The sequence below is a fragment of the Meriones unguiculatus genome, chromosome 1, assembly GCF_030254825.1.
Source record: "Meriones unguiculatus strain TT.TT164.6M chromosome 1, Bangor_MerUng_6.1, whole genome shotgun sequence".
NCBI lineage: Eukaryota > Metazoa > Chordata > Mammalia > Rodentia > Muridae > Meriones > Meriones unguiculatus.
The window spans coordinates 186,232,054-186,255,462 of record NC_083349.1 but is presented as its reverse complement, the minus strand read 5'-3'; the positions used below and the strand labels follow the sequence as shown (position 1 = coordinate 186,255,462).

The window sequence follows — 23,409 nt, the reverse complement described above, 5'->3', positions numbered from 1 at the left end:
TGCCAGGGGAATTGAGCCAGCAACTATCTTGGGCCTGGGCAGGGACTGGAATCTTCCTAGGCTGGGCCACAGGGACATTAACTCTTTGTGGACACATGAAGAAAGCCAGCAAATCAGGACCAGGTATCTGACCGGAACTCTGATTTGATCTAGGTTCAGAAGAGCCTGGAATTAAAAAGACAGAAAATGTTTCTTGCGTTTTTGATGCTATGTGGCTAGTGGAACTTTAAGTCTTTTCATCTTTTTTTTTTTTAAGTAGTGTGCACAGTGCCTGCGACTTAGGACATGGAGGGATATGGAATTGTACAATTTGTGAAGGTCCAAGTAGGCCTTCTCCTTGACCTCCTGCAGTGCACCGCTGTCTTTCTCCGGGACCAGGACCCTCAGCTGTCCTCCTAGGCCCCCGCGACAGCTGAAGGGTGTGCAGAGGAGGGGACTTGGGGGGTTTAGGCTGTGCAGATCACACCCTCATCGCTGCACTATGGGCCCAGGCACCATGCCCTCCCCCAGAGGCTCGGCACTATTTTGGGTGGTGTAGACCCCGCCCCCACTCCGACTGAGTCCTGGCGCTTCCTGAAACTGGAGGGGTCGCCCTGATCTTGTTGGGGCTGCACTTGAGATCAGGGCTGCTCGTAGCAACCGCTGTAGTCATGTCGGGCCGCACAGTACCGCACGCCCACCCAGCCACTGCCGAGTACGAATTTGCCAACCCCAGCCGCCTGGGCGAGCAGCGCTTCGGAGAAGGTATGGCCCAGATGCTTTCCACCCCCACCTCTTGAAATTCTGGGCTTACCGCCCAGCTCCACTGGCCTCCACCCTACCTGGGGCTTAAGTGACCTCCTCGGGTGAGCCATCTCCCACCCCAGACTCCCCCCTCAAGCAAGGCTCTCTCCTCTTGCTACAGACTTCGGACAGGCTTTAGAGCCACGGCGCTTTGGGTACCGGGGCCTTGTTTCGCTTCTGTCCTCCCAGTTCCAGCTTACACTCCATTGCCATCTCATTTCTTTTCCCAGTCCCTCTTCAGTAGTTTCCCACCTGCCCTTCCTGCTCTCACCTTTCAGCCCTGTGCCCACTGCCTCCTCCTTCACCCTGCCTCTTGCCTTCTCTTTCTTTCTGTGCCCCTAGGCCTCCTGCCAGAAGAGATCCTGACCCCCACCCTCTACCATGGCTACTATGTCCGGCCTCGGGCCGCCAGAGCTGGGGAGGGCGGCAGGGCAGGGGCCTCGGAGCTCAGGCTCAGTGAGGGCAAGTTCCAGGCGTTTCTGGATGTGAGCCACTTCACCCCAGATGAGGTGACCGTGAGGACTGTGGACAACCTGCTGGAGGTGTCTGCCCGACACCCCCAGCGTCTGGACCGCCACGGCTTCGTTTCCCGAGAATTCTGTCGCACCTATGTCCTGCCTGCAGATGTGGACCCCTGGCGAGTCCGAGCTGCCCTCTCCCACGATGGTATCCTTAACTTGGAGGCGCCTCGGGGTGGCCGGCATTTAGACACGGAAGTCAATGAGGTCTACATCTCACTGCTGCCTGCGCCTCCTGATCCCGAGGAAGAGGAAGAGGTAGCCCAGAGTTGAACCCTGACTGCTTGCGGTAGACCCAGCACCCAGCGAATCCCCCTGTCTACCTCCCGCGGTGATTCCAGAAATCCACCACAGCCCAGAGGGAGCACTGTCCTCGGGGGATGGGATAGGTGCGTGGTTCACAGTGTTTGGTTTGGTCCCTTGATGTATCCTAGCCTTTGCTTTAATTCTGAGCGGAGCTGAATAAACCCCAAACCTCGGCAGCCTTGTTTGTGCTGCTCCTGTTCTGTGGCCTGGAAGACCGAATGGCAAACGGATGGGAAGAAAGTCATAGGCAGCTATTTCCACTGTGAAATGTGCCCATCGTCTCAGCATCCTGAGCTCACACTTGGATGCTGAGATCACACCCGGAAGCTCACACTGGCTCCAGATCAAATTCCTAGCCATAATTTTCTCACAATGCAACAAAAGAGAGAATGATCCTGGGAGGGATCGGGATGCGCCATCCAAACAGCCCAGAGGGCACTGTCTGAGCTGGTGATTAGAGACACAAAAACAAGGGTCTCCAGTCTGTCTGGCCCTTTTTTTGGGTAGGGGTTAGGAAAATGTTTTTTGGCTGGAGAGAGGTGCCTGAAGCTCTGGAGTGAATGCTTTGCTTTCCCATATCACTGGCTGTGCAATGAAAGGTCTCTGGTAAGGGCAAGGAGTGTGCATACAGAGACACACAGACACATTAATCCACCATTGTCACTGAACCCACAAACTTTCCCATCAGGGAAGGGAAGACCCATGCAAGAAAGCAATTGTGTCTGACTTTGTAACCTGTAGAAAGGAACATTATACCTAATCTAAGACTCAACTACTGCCGTGTTGTAGAGGTGAAAGTCAGGAAAGGCTGAAGGTGAAGATAGGGGTACAGTGTGTTCAGAAACATCAGCTGGTTGGGAGGAGAGTGTGGCCACACTTAACTCTTCACAATCAAGAGACCATGCATGCATGTGTATGATTTGAGGGGTGTCCAAGAGCTTTCTTTTTAGCCATTCATATATATTTACGAATGAATATGACTGAATATATATTCCAGGGTATGGCGGATATCTGAAATTCTTTCATTAATGTGGTTGTTTCCTAACGTTTGGGATTGAAAGTCTATTTAAAACCCAACAAAAGCTATCAATCCTCTCACCAGGAAAATACACACATGGAAATTTGTCAACAAAGTTTGTGAGATCCATTCACATCCTTCTTAGGGATGTGTAGACCCCGGAGGTAAAAGCCCTTCTTTAAATAATTTGATTATCGGCTTAAAAAGCTCTTTTTAAAAAGAAAAGCAAGACCTGGAGGAATGGACTGCTTGCCTGACAGCTGTAGGCTCTGCTTAGATCCCCAGCGCTTCATAGGGAATGAGTAAAATAAAAAGCCAGCCTCAGAGAAACAGCATTGATTATATTCTACTCTTCATTTAGTAGTTCAGTAAATGTCGAGCAATACACAGACCAAGTAATAAAGCATGGAGACAACTACTGTAAATATAAATTATAAGGAATGGGTGTCTTTGATTAGCTACCCTCAGTGCGCCTTACATCTGGGTGAGTGAAAGCCAGAAGAGAACAGTTTCTCTGACTAGACAAAGTACATACTTTATAGCAGTGGTCAGAAAACTGACAGTTGCAGACCAAGACAGTTGTGTGTGTGTGTCTGTGCGTCTGTGTGTGTGTTGTTTTCAAAGATTATAAGAGAAAGAATACATGACATGGCCTGTAAAATTTTAAATGTTTACTCTCTAGCCGTTTGGGGAAAGTTTTCTGACTTTTTCTTGTATCATTAGCAATAAGATTAATAAGAGCTTTTATCTTCATGCAGAAAGTTAAAGGAAATGGTTAAGGAAAAGGAGGTTTGTTACTTCTTCAGCCCTACACCTAAGCCCATATCGAAGCAGGCCGTCACTGATGACATCACGGCTTTCTACAGTACGGCACAACCAGTGCTGTCTGATTTCTCCGAAAGCTTCCCTCCCCCGCTGATATTGTGCCTTGTCTGTTCAGCCATAACTTGGGACATTTTCTGTTCCACTTCTTACACACACAATTTTCTTTTGTAACACACTGACAATAGAACCTGAAAGGCAGCAAGAGGCCTAAAGTTATTCCAGACATGGACTGACTGGGTCAGATTTCAATAGAATAGTCATTAGCTTTTGTTATCATTCTACACTTAAGGCATATCAGGTACTTTTGGTCTTTTCTGTGTAGTTTCTGGCCCTCTAAAAATCTGGATAAAATCCTGTAAATTACCAAAGAGGTGATTGGAAATGGAGCAGATTATGAAGGGCTTTGAGAATTCTATCCTAAAAGTAACAGGAAATTATCACTGGCTTTTGAGCCAGTGAGGGGAAGCAGGTTACAGGATGAAAAGACTACAGTTAATAGCAGGATAGAGAATGGTCTGCAGGAAAGAAGTTGGTGTGAGGATTAGAACTCGAGAGAGTGAAATAAAGTGCCTTGCCATCTGATAACTGGCTGAGAACAAGAAGTAATAATAGCAGGAATATCTAAGACTTACTGAGGGAGTTCCTGGAGCCAAGCAGGCCAGATCTGCCTGCCTTTGCCTCCCAAGTGCTGGGACTAAAGGCGTGCACCACCATACCCAACCTGGAAACATGTTTTCTTTTTTAAAAAGATTTTTTTTTCCTGGCGGAAAGTATTTTTATTGCACAAGTATCTTTATTACAAGTTTTGCAAACGAAAGCGGGGAAGCACAGCATATCCAGGCAAGACTAAAGCGCGGAACGAGATCCAGTACCTCTTAAAAAGATTTTTTTTAATCTATTTTATGTATATAAGTGCTCTATCTGCATGTACACCTGTATGCCAGAAGAGGGCGTCAGATCCCAGTAAAGATGGTTGTGAGCCACCATGTGGTTGCTGGGAATTAAATTCAGGACCTCTGGAAGAACAGACAGTGTTCTCAAACTCTGAGCCATCTCTCCAGCCCGGAAACACGTTTTCTAAGGGAAATTTATTCAGCTGCATCGTAGCTGCTGGCCAGTGAGGAATGAGTCCAATTAGAAGCTGCAAGCAGTGTAAGTGGAGATTTCGTAGTCCTGAACTGGGGCGATGACACTGGGAGCTCCGCCCGAGTGCCTGAGCCATCCCGTGTATACCAGAGAGAGGATTGGGTAATACTTTGAGTGCTTCTGCCTGGCCATGCTGGAAATCTAAAAGGTTAAAGGTTAGATTTGCGCGCATTCGTTATAGTTCTGAGACTATGAAAGCATTCCATCTCCCCCACATTTCAGGTTCCAAAAGCCTCTAGGATTCAAACCCATTTTGGGAACACATGAAACTTGTACCTTGACAGTGAAACTCAAACCTGAGTGTGGCAGGGCGAACGTAAGGGAGGATATATTTCAAAGGCAGTGAGATACAGTGAGAAACATTTCCTCTGGAAACCCAGAGCTCTTTTGTAGCTCAGGTTTCTTCATAAATCGAGGCTTGCAGCGCGAAGCTTGCAGCTTCGTCAAAAGGAGTTTCAAATCCCAAAGGTGAGGTTACTCTCACCGGGAAGCCCGTTGTCTTATCCCTTTGGCTGGGAGCAATCACTTGGGAATGATTCCGCCAGGTGGCTTCCAAGGTCCAGCCTACTTGGTTGAAATCCGACACTGACACAGAGTCCCTGGGAGCCGCTGCGGTTCGCTCAAGCGGGAACCAGGAAATGCGCAAAGCTCTTTATGTCTGAAAACCAGCTGGCCTCCCTGGGAGACACATCCGCCATGGGGAACAGGCTGTGCTGTGGGGGAAGCTGGTGAGTAGGGCCGAAAGACGGAGGGGACCGTCTCAGGTGGTGGCTACGAGACCCTGAGAATCAGAGAGCCTGGAGACCGTGCCTTTCTCCACCTGCCGCGTCCTGGGTGGAACACGAGAGCCAGCGCCTGAGGACGCTTGGAAAACACAGCAAGCAGTAGAGTGGCTGGACTCGGGGTCCGGCCTTCTTTCTATCTTCTCTCCTTCTGCTGCTCTCTTTTTCATTCTTCCTCAGATCTTAATAACTGGAGCGTTTGACTGCTCTTTATATGCAGCCACTTTATAACCTCGTTCAATTGTCCCAACACTTCTGTGAGTTAGTGGTCTTAACGGTTGCTCCCATCTTATAGCCAGTCAAGGAGTGAAGGCTCAGGGAAGTTAAATATGCTTGTCACATGGCTAGTCACTTAGCAGGTAAAGCAAGATTCCAAGGCCAGCTGCTGGACTTCAGAGCCCATACTTTCCTCACGAGGTAATCAGAGATTTGATTGTGGATTGAGCAACTGGATTTGGACAAATGATTGTTTGAAACGGCAAAAGTGGGAAGGAGAGTGTCTGCGGAAAATGTGAATGTAACTTTCTTGCTATTTGCTGTGTGGCCTCAGGCAGTCCCACCATTTCTCTGGGGCCTCACTTTCATAAAAAAGAAAAAAAAAAACAGCCCCTATAATAGATAATTTGTGGCTTTTCCCCCAGGGTGTTTATCACCTCTACAAACTCCCAAATATGGCTTAATCCTGTCAGCTGCCTCATAGCTATATTATTCCATGTGTGGAGCAGAGTTCAAAGATGATTTATTTACAAGTAAACATCGAATATAAAGAGAAAAGGGAGATACACTGGAAAGCACTTACAATTTGAAAACAATACCAGACTCGAGTTCTGTGCCTGCTAGTTTATTTATCTATTTGGTTATTAAACAAATATTTATTGAGCATGTGCTTTGTACCAGGAAGTGACAGATGCAGACAGTAGCAATAAAAGGAAATTTGGCTAAGCCTGGTGGTGCATCCCTTTGATTCCAGCAATTGAGAGGCAGAGACAGGACGTTCCAGGCTAGCCAAGGCTACATAGTGAGACCCTGTCTCAAAAAAAAAAAAACAAAAAAAAAACCCAAAAATAAATACATGCTTATATTTGCCTATATTTGCATAAGTATATATTTATTTACTTTTTGTTTGATTTTTGAGATAGTGTAGTCCTGGAATTTTCTATGTAGACCAGGTTGACCTTGAACTCACAGAGATCTACCTGCCTCTGCCTCCCCAGTGCTAGGATTAAAGGTGTGTGTCACTACACCCAGCCCTTATTTACTTATTTTTGAGATAGGGGTCTTGAGCTATAGTTCTGACTGGTCTGTAACTTACTACATAGATCAAGCTGGTAGTGAACTTGTGGCAATCCTCCTGCCTCTGCCTCCCAAGCGCTGGGATTACAGGCAAGTCACCTGCCTGGCTTTTGTTGATGTTCATTTTATGTTAGGAGCTATGCTTACAAGATATCTTAGACTATTTTATTTAATCCTTAACAATAACCCCATGGTGCTTAGATTCTATTAACAATGCTCATTCTCTTACTAAGAACGTGGAGGTTCAGGGAGGTTACAAACCTGTGGAAAGTCTCACAGTTATTCAGAAATGGTCATTCTAACTCCAGAGCCCATTGAAATAACACAATGCCAAACATTCTAAACAAAATCTAATATGCATCTTAAAACACAAGTAGGATTGGACAATTTTTTCTTATTATCACATTAAAACCCCAGACCTAAAGATAGTATGATAACTGATAATTTCTCCTATAGAATATTCATTATTGCAGTTTTTGAGACAGAAGCAATAAGCATTTGCTGCAGAAAGTTTGAAAAATAAGAGAGTAGAAAATAAAAAGAGACCATAAAGGGCTGGAGAGATGGCTCAGTAGTTAAGGACACCGTTTGCTCCTCTAGAGTGACCCTGGTTCAATTCCCAGCACCAACATGGCAGCTCACAACTGTCTGTAACTCCAGTTCCAGGGGACCCAACATTCTCACACAGACATACATACAGGCAAAAGACCAATGCACATTAATAGAAAGGTAAACCTTGAGAGAGAGAAAGACATAAGTACAAGCACGCAGTAAAAACAATAACATTTTCATCTGCTCCCATGCTGTATTTTAATATTTTAGTTTTAATTATGTGTCTGGTGGGTGGGGAGAAAAGGGCATTGAATGCCTCAGATCTGGAGTTACAGGTGGCTGTGAACCACCAGACATGGATGCTGGAAACTGAACTTGAACTTGGATCCTCTGTAAGAACATTCTTAACCACTGAGCCATTCTTCATATTATTTTTAAACATGCGGTTTTTAATCTGACAGCATATCTTTTTATTAGCTTACTAAGCAGTGAAAATTTCCATACTATTAGGTATTCTTCCAGAACCTTTTTTTTTTTTTTTTGGCTTTTTGAGACAGGGTTTTTCTGTGTAGCCTTGGCCTTGGCTATCCTGGACTCCCTTTGTAGACCAGGCTAGCCTCAAACTCACAGAGCTTCACCTGTCTCCCCTGCCTGACTTTTTAGTTTGCCACCTTCTATATCTACCATTTACTTAGTCACTCATCAATATTGATCATTTAGGATGTTTCCTATTTTGAAGTTGTAATGCCACAATAAGAATCCATGTCTACCTATAAATGATCATGTATTGGGACATGATATTGCTATATCAGGCAGTATATGCATTTATGTTGAAGGATCTTTATCCTTGTTGCCAACTGCATTCTGAAATGATTGTTTTTATTTTTATTCTTACATCTGCTGTGGATGACGGCCCATTTAGATTCTCTAAGTCTAATCTAAAACTAGTTCTGTCATCTATGACTATCAGGTTCTGTCCAGGTTCTATGCAATATCCAACTTAAGAACAGGCTCTGTTCACTAAAATTGGATGGCTGCAGTCGTGCATTCCCTAATTAAATATTCTGTCTGTCCAGTTAAACAGAAACAAGGAGGAAAACAGGAATGACAAGGGGCAAGACACTGATTCCTATTATCAGGCTCTGATAAGGCAGTCCTAACACAAAGCAAGAGCTGAAGAAGGAGAGGAAGAAGATGAGAGACTGGCAGAAATCGGCTTCCTGCTACACCACCTTTAGCATTTAGCTAAAGACTGACTTCCTAGTTCTCAGAAAGTTGCCTCAGAACTGAAAATCACTCCAAAACAGAGCTCTTTATCAAACGTGTGTGTGGAAAAAACCCAATTCCCCACCTCCACAGTAGTACAGTCAACATGATTTAGATGTCTGCATGTTTCTCTTTTCCTTTCTCTTTAATTTCCAAGAGAAGGGAACTTCCTGAGGAGAGGTGAAGCCAGACAGACAGGGCTGTGGTGAGATTTGGAAATATACTAGCCAGAATAGGCACCCAGAGTAAGTCTGAAACTATTTATCCTGTTTCCTCAGACAAGGGCTGTTTCCCTGGGCATCAGTCATTGACATCACGTAGACATGCAGGCTCCACTAGGGACCCCAGCAGCAAGGTTGCTGAGTCACTCCCCAAATTCAGTGTTCCCAGTTCTGTAGTCAGAGTGCTCCAAAGGGCATTAAAGGTTAAGCATCTCACACTTTGTCTGTTAACTAAAAACAAGGACAGGGAAGCAGGAAGGAAAGTCACTTACTGGAATAGAGTTTTGAGGGGCCCTAAGTAGGCAGCCCTGGTTGTGACAGCTCCTCTAACTCCCAGAATTAAAGTCCCAGTTTGCCAAAGATCCCTCCTGACCCCCCTCCAAATAGCACTGAAGACTCAGCCTTGGATCCAGGAATATATTCCATAATTTGGCAGAATTCCCTTAGCCTCTACTGGAATTAGCTTGATAGACAATCCCAGAATAGCCTACAAGCCAGCAACATCCCTGGCATGTAGTGCCTGGTTGCCTAAACCAGTATTTTGGGTTTGGTTATGTCAGTTTTACCACTCAACTTTCCAGAGCCATCCACTGGGGAGAGGTGTTACATCCTTGACAAGTACGTTCAGGCTGACCCTGGCACAGAGTGGATCTTTGGGGTGGTGGGAGAAGGTCACCCAAGAACGTGGAGACCACAGAGCAAATGTGATGGAGAGAATGTATAGAGCTCTTGCACACGGGTGATCTGTTTCTCTACACAGGAGCTGCCCATCAACTTTCCAGAAGAAAAACAAAACAGGTAATGGGGGAAGGGTATTAAGAGCAAGGGAAATCAGAGAAGACTACCAGTAAAGCCAGCATCTTTGGAGAAGGCATAAAAAGAGACATGATCTCAGACAAGACAAAGGGAGATGATAGAACAAAAAGAAAATCTTGACTGAGTCCAAGGCTAGCTCTGAACCCGTGGGTGTTACCTTTCCCACTACTTTAGAGTTGGTTGCTCATGCTTTCGTCTATTTACAGAATACAATTGAGCACTTGCAGTGTAGGTCAGTTCTGTAAGTTCCCAGTGAGGAAGAGAGGCCCAGGGGAATGTTCCAAGGTCTGAAGTTTGGAAGAACCAAAAATCAACTGTGACAGGCAGATTCATCTAAATACATAATTATCTATAGGTGCTATAACCGAATATGGAGAAAACCCTGATGCCATGGGAATAATATCAAGTTCACAAGTCAATACGAAGAGGATGCTAGCAGGGACAGAGGAGTTAGCTCTTGCAAACGCATGGGGGTGGGGAATGGCTTGATTGAACGTGGCCCATTGTTGTAACTGAGCACGTACTACATTTTTGTAGTAGTAGTCTGTTGCCTCCTATGCCTTTCCAGGTGCACTGTAGATTTCCCAAGGCAGAGGAAATGTTTACTCATCCTTACCTCCCCCAGAGCAAGGCCCAGAGCCAAGTACAGTATGAACTCTTATCACATACTATAGAACTGAGGGCTGGTGAACAGGGAGGATGAAAGACAGGACGGCCAGATAGGGAATGGGCCAGATTGTACATCCTGAGAAGGAGTCTGGGAGTAGGTTAGTAGACGTGAGAGAAGTAGGAATGCAACCAGAGGGATCTGCTGCATGCCCACGCTCATAGTCTGAGAGACATTTGAAGAGGCCAGTCTCAGTAATGACAGGAAAGAGAATGAGTTTAAGTTGGCTTTCCTTCTCCACAGAGAGCCAAGCAAGACCCACACTGAGCATACTGAAGCAGCAACAGCTATTGCAGAATGGCACAAAGGTAACAACAGGCCTCTGTCCTCCCTCTGGCCCACCCACATGTTGGATTCCAGTGCTCAGCTTTTTCACCCCAAGACAGATTCATTAGAAATTGCTCTGTCAGGCTGGGGAGACGGTTCAGCAGGTAAAGCACGTACATGCAAGCCTGACTATCTGAGTTCAGATCTCCAGAATTCACATAAAAGCCAGAGGCAGTAGCAGAAGCTTCTAAAATCCCAGCACAACTCTTCTGGGAGATGGGAAACAGAGAAGGAAATCACCAGACACTGTCCAGCCAGCTAGCCTGGCCTATGCAGCAGCAAACAGCAAGAAAGACCCCGTCTCAAACAAGGTGAAATGCAGGGACCCTCTCCCGGGGTAAACACACACACACACACACACACACACACACACACACACGAGAGAGAGAGAGAGAGAGAGAGCTCATGAGAGAGAGAGACAGACAGGAACTCAAGTTGTGTTACCAAGCCTCCCAAAGGAGTACAATAAAGAAACAGCAGTCTAACTGGCCCTGCATGGAAGCCTCCCTTAATTCTGTTGATTTCTAACAGGACTATGAAACAACAGCACCAATGTATGAGCAAGTGTTACACCCGCCTGTATCTCAAGAGAAAAGTTCAGATTCCACACCGGAGGAGAACAACTTACATTACGCAGACATTCATGTGCTCAGCCAGACGCAGCCATCCTCTCGGAAGAAGGTGAAACACCTGCACTCAGAAGCCGCTACCGAGTACGCCACCCTTCGCTTCCCCCAGGTCACACCTCGTTATGACAGCAACAGTGGAACCCTGGTGTGAGCCATTGGGAGAAGCGCCGGTTTCCATAACGCTACTATCCTGTGGGAACAGTCTACTGTGTTTGAGAACAGGGATGGTGACCACGTTTTAATCCAAAGGAACACCAGAACATCGGAGTTATGGGTCCTCCTACTCTCTCCACTATGACTCTTTTGGTTTGCCACTGTTATCATGGAGTTGTGGGTGAGCTGAGTTCCAAAAAACATTTAAGTGCACACACACACACAAAGGTTGCCCTGTGACCCCTAAACAATATTTGAACTCTCAAATGCACTTTGAGATATTTGAACCCTCTATGCACTTTGGCTGTTTTCTGATAGGATTTATTTAATTATTTATTTGGGCTTTTTCTTTTCTTTCTTTCTTTCTTTCTTTTCTTTCTTTTTTCTTTTTTTTTTTTTTTTTTTTTTTTTTTTTTTGAGAGACAGGGTCTCTTGTCGCCCAGACTGGCCTGGAACTTGCTACATAGCTGAGGATGGCCTTGAAATGATGTATCCCAGCCTCCCATCACCAGAGCTGCGGTTACAGACAGGTGGCCACTATGCTCAGCTAATTTTATCCACTTTACACACCTTTACTCCAAAGCCGAAGAGGAAACGCTCTAGAAAAGCTTTCTGAGCCTTTGCCCACAGCCCCAGCACTGCTGTGGGCAAGTAACAATAGCTGGGTCCAGGGCTCCAGACCTTATCACGGAGATGGGAACAGGAACTGACTCAAAAACCTCCAACCACGGGCCGAAGGATTTCAAGCTGCAGACTCTAACAGCCCGAGGAGGATATCTTGGAGAGACTCCTCGCAGGACTGTTAGCTCTCGTCTGAGAAACCGTTAGAATCAATAAATAAATGGTATGAAGAACCGGCTCGTGATTGTTCCTGGGGCTGAGTTTTGTCCCAGCCGACATCACAGAAGGGTTCTTCTGGTCAGCGGTTGGATGGTGGGCTGGTGAACGGAAGGCAAGCTCCCATTGGCTGAAGGCGGGCAGTGGGAGGGATCAAGTGAGCGGGGTGGGAACTTGAAGATGCCCGGCCAAGCGAGTGGCCTGGCAGGGGTGATGGTCCGGACGCTAGAAGGCGGCATCAGCGCGGTAAGGGCGGGTTCTTGGTCGGCTGGAGGCGGGGCCTGCAAGGCAGGAGGCAGGCCACCGGCCTGCACTGGCTGGCTCTTGTCCAGGGAAAGCAGGCCGGACCGACTCAAGTCTGCCTGTCGCCATGGCAGCGGGAACGCGCAGCTCTGTAGAAGTGCCCGCCAGCCCGGGAAATGCTGAACCAAACGGGCCCATACTTTATGAGGTAGGTGTCGAAAAGTGGTGAGTAGCTGAGAAATCGTTTTAGCACCTGTTGAGCATCGGAAGTAGGGCCATGCAGAGGGGACGAGGGTGCCGAGGGGAAAACGCAGAAGTTTTGAGGTCTCTGCTCTCCTTGAACCCCGTGGAGTCTTAGTGTGCAGCTCCTGCTTCAGACTTTAGAGGTGGGAGATGAGTTGTAACTCACTTCTTTTTCTTGACTTATCGTACTGTTCTTCCCAAATATACCCGTTGGTTAAGAGGATGATTCCTGAAGATGCGTAGAGAACTGACAAAGGAATTACAACACACCACAGACGTCAGTGTTAATAGTATCAACCTTTAGAGAGCCAATGCAAATTTACAACGGTTGTGTCACATAAAATTCGGTCGTCTTCATCACCACCACAAACGCCATCCACCGTTACAGCAATTGCTAGGCTTTTTCTCTGACACCCACCCGGGTAGTGCAAGTGGGTTTAGAAGAGTGGGGTCTAGAAGGCTGCCCTTATTGCAAATTGTCAGAGCAACTCCATCGCTTATCTTCTATGTGTTAATTAGGGGTAAACAAAATAACCCTTTCCAAAGGTTCTTAACTATGAGGGTCAATAAAATGCTGTAGGCAACATTATGTAAACATAAAACCCGGCAGACAAATTCTGCCTTAGAATTATAGATGCTGAACCAGGTGTGACATGTGTACCTGTGATCTCACCACTGGGAAAGTGGAGGCGGGATGACCAGGGGTTCAAAGTCATTTTCTAGACATAGAAAATTGGAAGTCAGCCTGGGTTTCACGGGACCCTTTCTCAACCTTCCACCCCCTACTTCAGTGTTAGGCTTCCTGTGGGAGTTAAAAGTTCCTGAGAATAAAAGCAAATATAAGTTTAAGAAGTTTCTGAACAATTTAATGTGCATCTGGCATTTCTTCTGGTTATCTAAATGTATCCCGTGTTTTTGTTTGTTTGCTTTGTTTTTGACAAGGATGGGAAAGATTGGGAGGGGGTTATAAGAAAGCGTCCTTCTTATTTTTGTAAAAACCTAAGTTAAAATTGTTTTAAAGTGTCGCTGAAGAACTAGAGAGATGGCTCAGCTGCCAAGAGTAGATACTGCTCTTCCAGAGGACCTGAGTTTGGTTCCCTACAGCCAAGTCCAGTGGCTCGCAACCTCCAGTAACTCCAGCTCTGGGAGATCCATCCCTCTTCTGGCCTCTGCCGTCATCTCCATCCCCTCCTCTAACACAGACACATAAATAAAGGAAAATGTAGTGGAGATGACCATGTTGCAATTACAATATCTTAGCTGCTCGTCAGGGCCCAACGCCTGACACTTCAAAATGACCTAAGTTGATAGATTAAAGGGAGCGACCTGATGCCTCCTAGGTAATTTCACCTTTTGAATTTTCTTCTCCTCCTATGTATTTTGACGTATCTCCTTTCCCTATCTTAAGGTGGCCCTGAGTCGGCTCTTCTAGGGAGCCTGAAGATGGGGACTCAAGTGGTTAGGAGAGTCTGCAACTCCTCCGTGCCTGGAGCGCCCTCTGTAAGTTGCTGTCAGTATGGTGACCTTTCAGGAATGTCAGTGCTGCGTTTTGTCTGGGAAGTTGTGCCACCAGGATGTAGAGCCTGGAACAAGATATTGCCTTTCTAGCTCATTTGAGCATCAATTCATTACTTTTTTTTTCCCCCATGGAATTAGTAAGACCAGGCAGAGGTTGGAAAACTCTTGTCAGAATACATGCATTATTTTAAAAAGCTCAGTGAAGTTTGTTCAAAAATAATGTTAACCACAGAACATTTGCAAACAGAAACATTACAAATTGTGACTAAAGAAATTAAAAACTAGCCAGCAGTAGTGACACATGCCTTTAATTTCAGCACTTGGGAGGCATAGGCAGGTAGATCTCTGAGTGTAAGGCCAGCCTGGTCTTACAGAGTGAGTTCTAGGACAGCCAGGACTAAACAGAAAAACCTGTTTATAAAAACAAACAAACTAACTAAAACAAAATAAAACTCAAAAAGCAAAGCAAAACAAACTAACCTGTAAGTCCCCATACAAAAGCAAACTGAATACTAGGCAATATTCTTCTGTTCTTTTTATCTGTGTAAATGTTTTCCATTGGATCCTATTACTTGCAAACTCTGATATTGTTAACTTGTGATATGTATATCTTTTAGTTTTGTTATTTTATCTTATGAGTATGGGTGTTTTGTCTCTACGTGTGTTTGTGCACCACATGCCTGGTGCTGACAGAGGCTAGAGGAGGGTGTAAAATTCCTTGAGACTGAAGTTACAGAGAGTTGAGAGCTGGCGTGCGGGTGCTGGGAATCGACCCTGGGTCCTCTGCAAGAGCAGCCAGTGCTCTTAACTGCTGAGCCAGCTCTCCAGCCCCTGCCTGGTTGGCTTTTTGAGGCAGAGTTTTGCTGTGTCTCCTCGTCTAACACTGAAATCATGTGTGGCTCACTGTGAGGCGGTTCTCCTGCCTCAGCCTTTGGAAATCCGGGATTACAAGGATGCACTGCCCAGATTTGCTATTTGATCTTGACCATTCACAGTCCCCTTTCATGGGCTTCTGAATCTCTCCACCACTCACATGGAAAATAAGCAACTGTGGCAGGGAGAGATGGCTCAGCTTTTAAGAGCACTGACTACTTTTTCAGAGGACGTAGGTTTGAGTCCCAGCACTCACCACTGCCTTTAAGTCCAGTTCCAGGGGATCTGATACACTCTTCTGCCCTCTGCGGAAATCAGAAACATGTAGTGAACAGACACATGCAGGCAAAGCATGCATGTATTTAAAAAAGAAAATAAGCAACTTAAGACTACTTAAATTAAAAACTTTATTTTTTATATTTTGTTTGTTTTTAGAGACAGAGTTTTTCTGTGTAGTCTTGGCTGTTGTGGACTTGCTTTGTAAACTAGGCTGGTCTCAAACTCAGTCATTTGCCTGCCTCTGCCTCCCTGAGTGCTGTGATTAAAGGCGTGCACCACCATGCCTGCTGGAACTTGATTTTTATAATCATAGATAGGTATTTTACTTTTCCCCTTAAAACTATATTTTCTTATATATAACAATACAATTTACATATTAAAAACATTATATAAAATGGTTTCATATAATTCTAATCAAAGACTTTATTTTTTTTTTAAAAAAACTGTTTACTTATCATGTATCCAGTGTTCTGCCTGCATGTACACCTGCATGTCAGAAGAGGGCACCAGATCTCATTGTAGATGGTTCTGAGCCACCATGTGGTTACTGGGAATTGAACTCAGGGCCTCTGGAAAAGCAGACAGTGCTCTTAACCTCTGAGCCATCTCTCCAGACCAGATATAATTTCAAGCAGAGTAAAAAAAGAAGCAGTTTCATGGTATAGAATCCTTCTCCACAGGAAAGAAAAGGTAAGCATCACTTTCAGTAGATCAGTGAGACAAAGTGTTCAGTGACTAGGTATCTCCTGTTCCTACGGTCCTAATGGTCAGTGGAGTTGTAAAGAAAGCCCAGCATTCATAGCCACTTCCTTGGGGGGAAGAACACGTGTTAGATTATTTTTAATGCAAAAGTGGTTCTTGTTGCTGCAATACAAAGCAAGTTGGTTCCATATATCCGGATCTGAGCATTTTGCAGAATAAGTAACCTGTAAAGGAAGAATGGTGGTTTCAGATTTTGCATACATCCTTCAGAGGGCAGATGAATTCAGAATACAGATACCAAGAGGTGAGGACCCTGGACCCTAATGAAAGCTTGGGTTTTGCTCGTGTAATTAGTGACGGTGAGGCCGGTGGTGACTGGAGTGCAGAGGAATGCTATCTTCCTGGTAGAGAGACTCAACATCCACCAGATGTCGCTGTCCTAGTTTGATTTTTTTAATTTTTATTTTTTTTAATCTCGGGATAGTTGGCAGACAGCCTGACATGTGATTTAGGGGAAAAAAAAATGTGTAGAACACATTTGCAAATCATCTGCTTTGGCGAATCTGCTTTGGCATGATTTATATTAAGCTTTGCCGTCTGATGGTTACTCTGGCAACATTCTTCCCGTCTCTCACTCCTGAGTCTTGTTTCTCCTTCTGCCCATTTCTGGCTTTCACATCCACCTTGCGCACGCTGTCCTTTCATCTAAGGTTGAGTTCTCGGCTTTTCTGCTCTTTCCTCCAGCCTTGTTTCCTGTCTGTGTGCATGATGTATATAAGTGGATCTTTCGTTCTTTTTTTTTTTTTTGCGAAAAAGAATAGTAGTGCCTGACACACACATATAATAGGGACACAACATATGTTTAATGAAAAAGAAAATACAAGAGGATAACAAATTTTACTTGGTTTGAGAATACAATAGGAGACAAAGAAAGAGCCACAGCCTTATATTACCTGTAATTAAGAGCTAACTGACACAGTACTGAAGGTACTAGACCTTTGGATTTATTTATCTGGTTTTTGTTTTGTTTTGTTTATCTTTTTCCCAGTGAACTTAGGTTCTCATACATGCCAAGCAAACACTTCACCACTGCGCCACACTGGCAGCCCTTTTAAAACGTTGTTTATCTTGAAGCATGGTCTTATTAAATTACCAGACTAACCTTGAATTCCCTCTGTAACCCACCGAGACTTAAATATGTGAACCTCTTGCTTCAGCTTCTTGAGGAGCCGGAATTCTAGGTTGGCCTATCAGGCCTGGCTGAGATCTTTGAGTTTTGTTTTATTTTATCTTTTGCTTTTTTGAGACAGGGCCTTATACAGCCCAGGCTGCTTTGGAACTCACCATGTAGCCAGAGATCCCATTCGACTCTGGATCCTCCTGCAGCCAAGTCCCAGTGCTAAGTATGTGCCACTGTGCCTGGTTTGATCTATGAGTCTTTTTAAGGTTTATTTTATATTATGTATATCAGTACTTTGTCATCTGTGTGTATGTGCACCACATGAGTGCTTGTGCCTGTGAAAATCAGAAAGGATGCCAGAGCCCCTGGAGCTGGAGTAATGGATGACTGTGAGTCACCGTGTGGGTGCTGAGAATCTAACCTAGGTCTCCTGCAAGAGTAACAAGTGCTTCAAACCACCAAAGCACCCACCCAGCCCCGCTGATCTTTTCATTAAAAAAAGAAAAGGATTAATGAATTCATTCAGTTTTGTATTTAGCCAGACAATACATATTCCATATTCTTAGTTCTGGGATAAACCAGTAGCAAAACATAGAAAATTCCGAAATGTATGAGCAGGGAGAAGCTAGCTAGTGATAAATGAACAATAATCGGGATGTGGTGGTGGATGCCTGCAGTTGTAGCACCTGGGAGGCCCAGGCAGGAGGCTAGCTGCTTTGAGGTTATCCTTCAAGGGGGGGGGGGGGAGACGGCTGGGGAGATAGCTCAATGAGGTATCCCCTCTGAAAACACGAGGAGCTGAATTTGATCCCAGAACCCCTGGGAAGATGCCAGTGTGGTAGTGTTCACCTATAATCACGGCCCTGAGGAGGCAAAGACAGGGAGACTCCTGGAGCTGGCCACTCAGCCAGCCTAGCCCAATTTGATGAGCCCCAAATGCCGGTGAAAGATTTTGTCTCAAAAAACAGGGTGGTGGATGGTGCCTGACCTCTGGCCTCTGCTTGTGTGAGTGCGCATGCACATGAGTGCCCACATACACACATATGTACCCACCACTCCCCCAACACAGAAAAGAGCCAGTAAATATAAATATGGAACATCCCAGGTGATGGTGAATGCTGTTGGGAAAAATAAAAATAAACCAGAGACACCTAGGAGTGCAAGTATGAGGGTGTACTGTCATTTAAAATAGAGCAGTAAGGGAAGGACTGAGGTCTAAGTGGGCATTTGAGCAGAGACATGAAGGAGGAGCAGCAATGAGCCATGGGCATGCAGAGATGAGTAAGACAGATTAAACAGCTCAGTGGTAAGATGCTCAGCATGCACAAAGCCCTGGCTCATCTTCAACACTTAAAAGAATAAAAAGACATGGCTGGGATACAGAGTTAATAAAATGTAACTGATAAGAAAAAAATAAAATAAAATAAAATAAAATAAAAGAATAAAAGGAAGGGTCAAATGCAAAACAAACAAACAAAAAAACACCTCCAAAACAAAAACCCAAAGTATGGTCAAAGAAGCTTCATGGAGAAAGCAAAGCTGGAAAGGGGCATGCTGATGATGTGGGTAGCAGGAGAATAGGGTGTGGGGAGCTTACAGCAGAGAGCCAGTGTGAAAATGAGCCTTGGAAATCTGGGCGCTTTCTAGTCTGGATTGAGGTGATCCCAGGGGAGGCCTTCAGAGCCAGACACAAAGAGTTTCTGTTTGATGTGCTAGGGAAAGGAAGTGTGTAAAGACAATGGGCACCGGGACACCATGATGAATGATTGTCTGAGAATGACGATGGTGACTATGGATTGGCAAGTAGAAGAACTCGGAGACAAAAGAGCAGCTTAGGCATGCGGTGTACAGTGACAGAGTGTTCACCCAGCATGCATGAGGCCCTGGTTCAACCCCCAGCACTGTAATAAAGAAATACATACCCTGGGACATGTTTAGTACATGGGTACAACAAGCCTTTCTCTGTGTGTCTCTGCCACTGCCTCTGAATGTAAATGAAAACGAAGCTGTAAGCATGGATGTGGCCCTTAAAGAACCCAGCTGATATGAGAAAAATGGAAGAGTAAGAAATTATTTCAGAGGGCCATTGATTGTTTCATTGACACTTTTATTTACTGGTTTATTTAAACTGCCTTTCTGTTGCTTTTGATCACGAATGACAGCCTGCAGTGGCTGTGTTAAATTTTTCATAGGTGTGAATTCACACATTTTAGTTTTACACAGAGAGAAGTCACAGGCAGTGTTTTCACCAAATGACAGCTTTGTTTAAGGCTTAAGTGTTAATTATGTAAACATGTTATTATATTTATTAATAGATGGTTTGAATGCATTTGCTAATGGTTCATTCGTTCATCTAAGAACACTAGGTTAGTACCTTCTGTGTTGCATGCATCATAGAAAAGCACTTTCCTGAGCTGAGCTGTGGCTGGGTACCAGAGCACTTGCCTGGCATGTGTAGTCATAGGTTCAATTCCTGGCTTCAGCACTCAGTAATTAGGTCAGGAGCAAAATGTTTACCTACAATCTTTCCTCATGTAAATAGCAACTGTTCATTACAACTGTGACCATCAAATGTATACATATAGGACTCGAAACAGTAAAATGAAATCAACCTTGCTATTCCATTAGACATTTTGAGTGGCTTTTATTTTGTGCCATTGCTGCTAAGATAATGCAGGATTGACGAGGCCAGACATAAGTAGGAATCTGTGGAAAGCAGTTTGCTGAACTCAGTCCTACCCAGGCCTACAGCAGTGGAAGGGGCTGCAGCTCCCAGAGTGCTTTGCTGTTATTCCCATATGCAGGCACATCTTCTTATTTCCCCAGTCATTCCTTCTAACCCACTTCCATCCAACCCACTTCCTGTCCCAACTTTTCAATTATATCAGAACAGCATGGGGTAGGGGAGCTGGAATAGAATATATTCATGTTCCTTAGAGCTAAGCGCAGTTCTTTACTAGACACGATAAACATATCTCTTCTGAGCAACTTTACATTATATGGGGCCATATAATACAGAAATTTTGTACTTTTTCCAGTCATGGGACACATGCTGCATTTGATCTAATATAGTTTGAGGAGACATCTCAATATTCTGTAGGACAGCAGAACAGAATGTTTTGAAATTATATCATCTATATTTGAATGAAATAAAATTAAATAGCATCAAAATTTTAGTTGCCTAATTGCCTTAGCTATATTTCAAGCATTCAATGGCCACATTTGGCTATTAGCTGCTGTTTTAAGTGACATATAGAATATAGAATATAGAGTATCTCCATTTTGGAAAGTTCTAATAGACACTACTTCTTTAGATTTTCAGGAATTGTACAATTTTTTTTTTTTTTTTTTTTGCCATGTGCCTTAAAATAAGTCACCTGTCATGTCATCATGATTCTATCCAGCATGCCATGAAGGACTATTGCAAAAGACACAAGTCCGGGCCTCAAGGGCCTTTGTTTAGATCTCAGCCGCTGTATTGATTTACAGAGAGACTGTAAACACCTCTCCTAGTCTTGGTTCCTTCTTATATGAAATAAGGTAGTTGGGCCAAATAAAGTCTTTATTTTGGAGATTTAGAATCCAGTATGGGGACTGGAAATATGGCACAATGGTTAAGAGCCTTCGCTGCTCTCTCAGAGGACCCAAGTTTGGTTTCTTTCACCCATGTTGGGTTGCTTTCAACATTCTGTAACTATAGCTCCGACCTCTTCTGGAGTCTGATCTCCATGGGGACCTTCACACACGTGGCACAGACACATGGATACACATTATTATTATTTAGTCAATTATATCTGGTGTGGTAGCACTTGGGTGGCAGAAACAGGAGGAACAGGAATTCAAGGTCATCTTTGGTTAATTAGGGAGTTGGGGACCTGCCTCAAAAGACCAAAATGATAAGCAAATCAGTTGCTTAGTGAGTCTTCCCTCCTAATCATTGAGCTCACAGGCGCTGCTCTTATCAAAGACTGGTTTCTGAGAAATGGGAATCTCTTGGCATAGAAGACTGTGTGCAGGCCTCCCTCTGACGCCTGACTGACTCCTCAACTGGATGCTTTGCTTTTGCATTATTAGGTATATAGATGTGCTGCTTACAGTTCTATGCAATTGGAAAATTTATGCTTCTGCTCATAAAGGGCTCCATTGCTTGAAACATAGCTCAGCGAGTCTACTGGTGGTATTCTGCCATGAGCTGAGGGATGGTGAAGACTCTTGGCGGTGAAACTCCCCAGCTAGACAGTGGAGAACAGGGAGGTCTTCTGACTGACAACTGCTCAGGATCAGTTTGACTTGGTGTTTCAGATCTTCCCCAGCTCCAGCCAGAGAGGAACCCTCAGGATTTAGGCCAGCAGAGCAACTGGCTCAGTGCCGGCTGACACCCTGCTTCCTGATTTTTGTGGTCAGAGGCGCGTATTTTCCAGAAGAACTAACTGGCAGCAGCTTTGGTTATCCAGTCTGGCTGTCTCAAGTAAGGATTTTCTTATTCTCTAGTGACCCAAGGGAGAGGTCGTTAGGTTAAATAAGATTCAATAGGCTCATTACTGACTTTTCTTGCCTAGGTCCTAATGGGGCTTGAGGGGGATCCAGCATTGCTAGAAAATGGTTTGTGATTTCTTGATTGTTGAGTTGCATGTCCCTGACCAGCTGTGTCCTTGGGCAAGGCTCTGACCTTCTCTGGGGCTTTAATACTGTAAATTCTCCCCTTCTATCTAGGATCACAAGATGGAATGCAAAGTGGACATTCTTTTGACTTTCTCTTTCTTTCTTTCTTTCTTTCTTTCTTTCTTTCTTTCTTTCTTTCTTTCTTTCTTTCTTTCTTTCTGTCTTCTTAGGATCAGTTACTCCAAACATGCAAATGACCAGTGTTCTTAAAATAAACATCAGAGCTGTGACGGCAGCCAGGCCACAGAAGGAAGGAAGAAGCCCAGGGTGCTTTACCTGTCAGTGTACCAGGGCATTTTTGGTGCTTTATTTTAAAAATCACTTATAAAAATTCATTAAAATATGCTCCACCCCGCCCCCTTTGACATCAGGTCTCACTGTATATCAGTAGTTGGCTTGGAACTTGCTATGTAGACCAGGCTAGCTTTAAACTGACAGAGATCCAACTGCCTCTGCCTCTAGAGTGCCAGGTCTGTTTTGTGTGTGTGTGTATATACTATCTATCTATCTATCTATCTATCTATCTATAGATATATATCTATGTGTGTACAATACACATATCTATTGTTCAATATATATAGATATCTATATCTATCTATATGCAATATATCTTATCTATATAACACACGTATCTATTGAACAATGAATATCTATTGAACAGAGTGAATATCTATTGAACAATAGATATGTGTATTGTACATAGATATTTTGTATATAAATCGATATCTATAGATATAGATCTCTATATATATTGAACAATAGATATGTGTATTGTACATAGATAAGATATATTGTTTATAGATAGATATCTATAGATATATATATATAGATCTCTTATATATGTTGAACAATAGATATGTGTAATGTACACACATACATATATATGCCACTATATATACATATTTTCGTTTTGAAAGAACTGCAGGTAGCCTACACTGGCCAGAAACTATACAGCCAAGAAAGACTCCTGATCCTCCTGCTTCCAGCACCCAGTAAAGGATCATAGGTGTACATCACCATGCTGGCTCTTAGCAGTGATTTTATTATTAAAATTAATTAGTGTGTATGTGTGTGTGTGCGTGTGTGTGTGTGAGCACAACGTTTGCCAGTAACAGAGAGGTCTGAGTTCTCCCTTTCCACCTTTACAGGGTTTGTGGATTGAGCTCAGCTGCCAAGCTTCTACAAGAGCCTTTATCCCCTGAGCCATCTTGCCCACCTCCCTGCATAGCAGTTATTTTGTAAAGGGAGAGGAGATGCATGTGGTAAAGCCTTGGTCATCCTTGATGTGCTTGATGTTTCTGTTATGATGGTATGGTTTGTTTAGCGCTGTTCAATTACTTATATTCTAATACTTAAAGAACCCCACCCCAGCCTCTCTCCTCTGTCTCCTCTTTTGTTGCTGTCATTTCTTGTCCTTCTACTTTCTCTTATTTAAGTTGCCTCACTCTCCAGCTCCGAGTGGGAAAAGATCGCTGGTTGCCTCACTCTGCATCCCTGCGTGGAAAAAAAAGACTGCTGTTAGTCTGGAGAATAAGGTGGGTGGGGGTGGGGTGAGGGAAATCCTGCGACT

The 23,409-nt window shown here is 44.3% G+C and overlaps 2 protein-coding genes and 1 long non-coding RNA gene across 4 annotated transcripts; all 3 read left to right on the top strand.

Annotated features, from left to right (window-relative positions):
* Positions 1 to 55: 55 nt before the first annotated feature.
* Hspb2 (heat shock protein family B (small) member 2) lies at positions 56 to 1,791 on the top strand. 2 transcript variants are annotated; one of them, XM_021658660.2, is made up of 2 exons: positions 56 to 744; positions 1,408 to 1,791. In XM_021658660.2, the coding sequence occupies exons 1-2, from the start codon at positions 651 to 653 to the stop codon at positions 1,572 to 1,574; spliced, it is 261 nt and encodes an 86-aa protein (XP_021514335.1). In that variant the 5' UTR covers positions 56 to 650; the 3' UTR covers positions 1,575 to 1,791. The 2 variants fall into 2 exon arrangements, with proteins under 2 accessions (XP_021514335.1, XP_021514334.1); XM_021658659.2 differs by having other exon boundaries at positions 1,126 to 1,791.
* A 3,358-nt stretch (positions 1,792 to 5,149) lies between these two features.
* Positions 5,150 to 12,156, top strand: C1H11orf52 (chromosome 1 C11orf52 homolog). The gene is made up of 4 exons (XM_021658635.2): positions 5,150 to 5,324; positions 9,471 to 9,508; positions 10,437 to 10,501; positions 11,052 to 12,156. The coding sequence occupies exons 1-4, from the start codon at positions 5,251 to 5,253 to the stop codon at positions 11,298 to 11,300; spliced, it is 426 nt and encodes a 141-aa protein (XP_021514310.1). The 5' UTR covers positions 5,150 to 5,250; the 3' UTR covers positions 11,301 to 12,156.
* A 207-nt stretch (positions 12,157 to 12,363) lies between these two features.
* On the top strand, positions 12,364 to 23,201 carry LOC132649589 (uncharacterized). Its single transcript, XR_009588089.1, has 3 exons — positions 12,364 to 12,590; positions 14,034 to 14,125; positions 22,988 to 23,201. It is a non-coding gene; the product is annotated as an uncharacterized LOC132649589 (long non-coding RNA).
* The last annotated feature ends 208 nt before the right edge of the window (positions 23,202 to 23,409 follow it).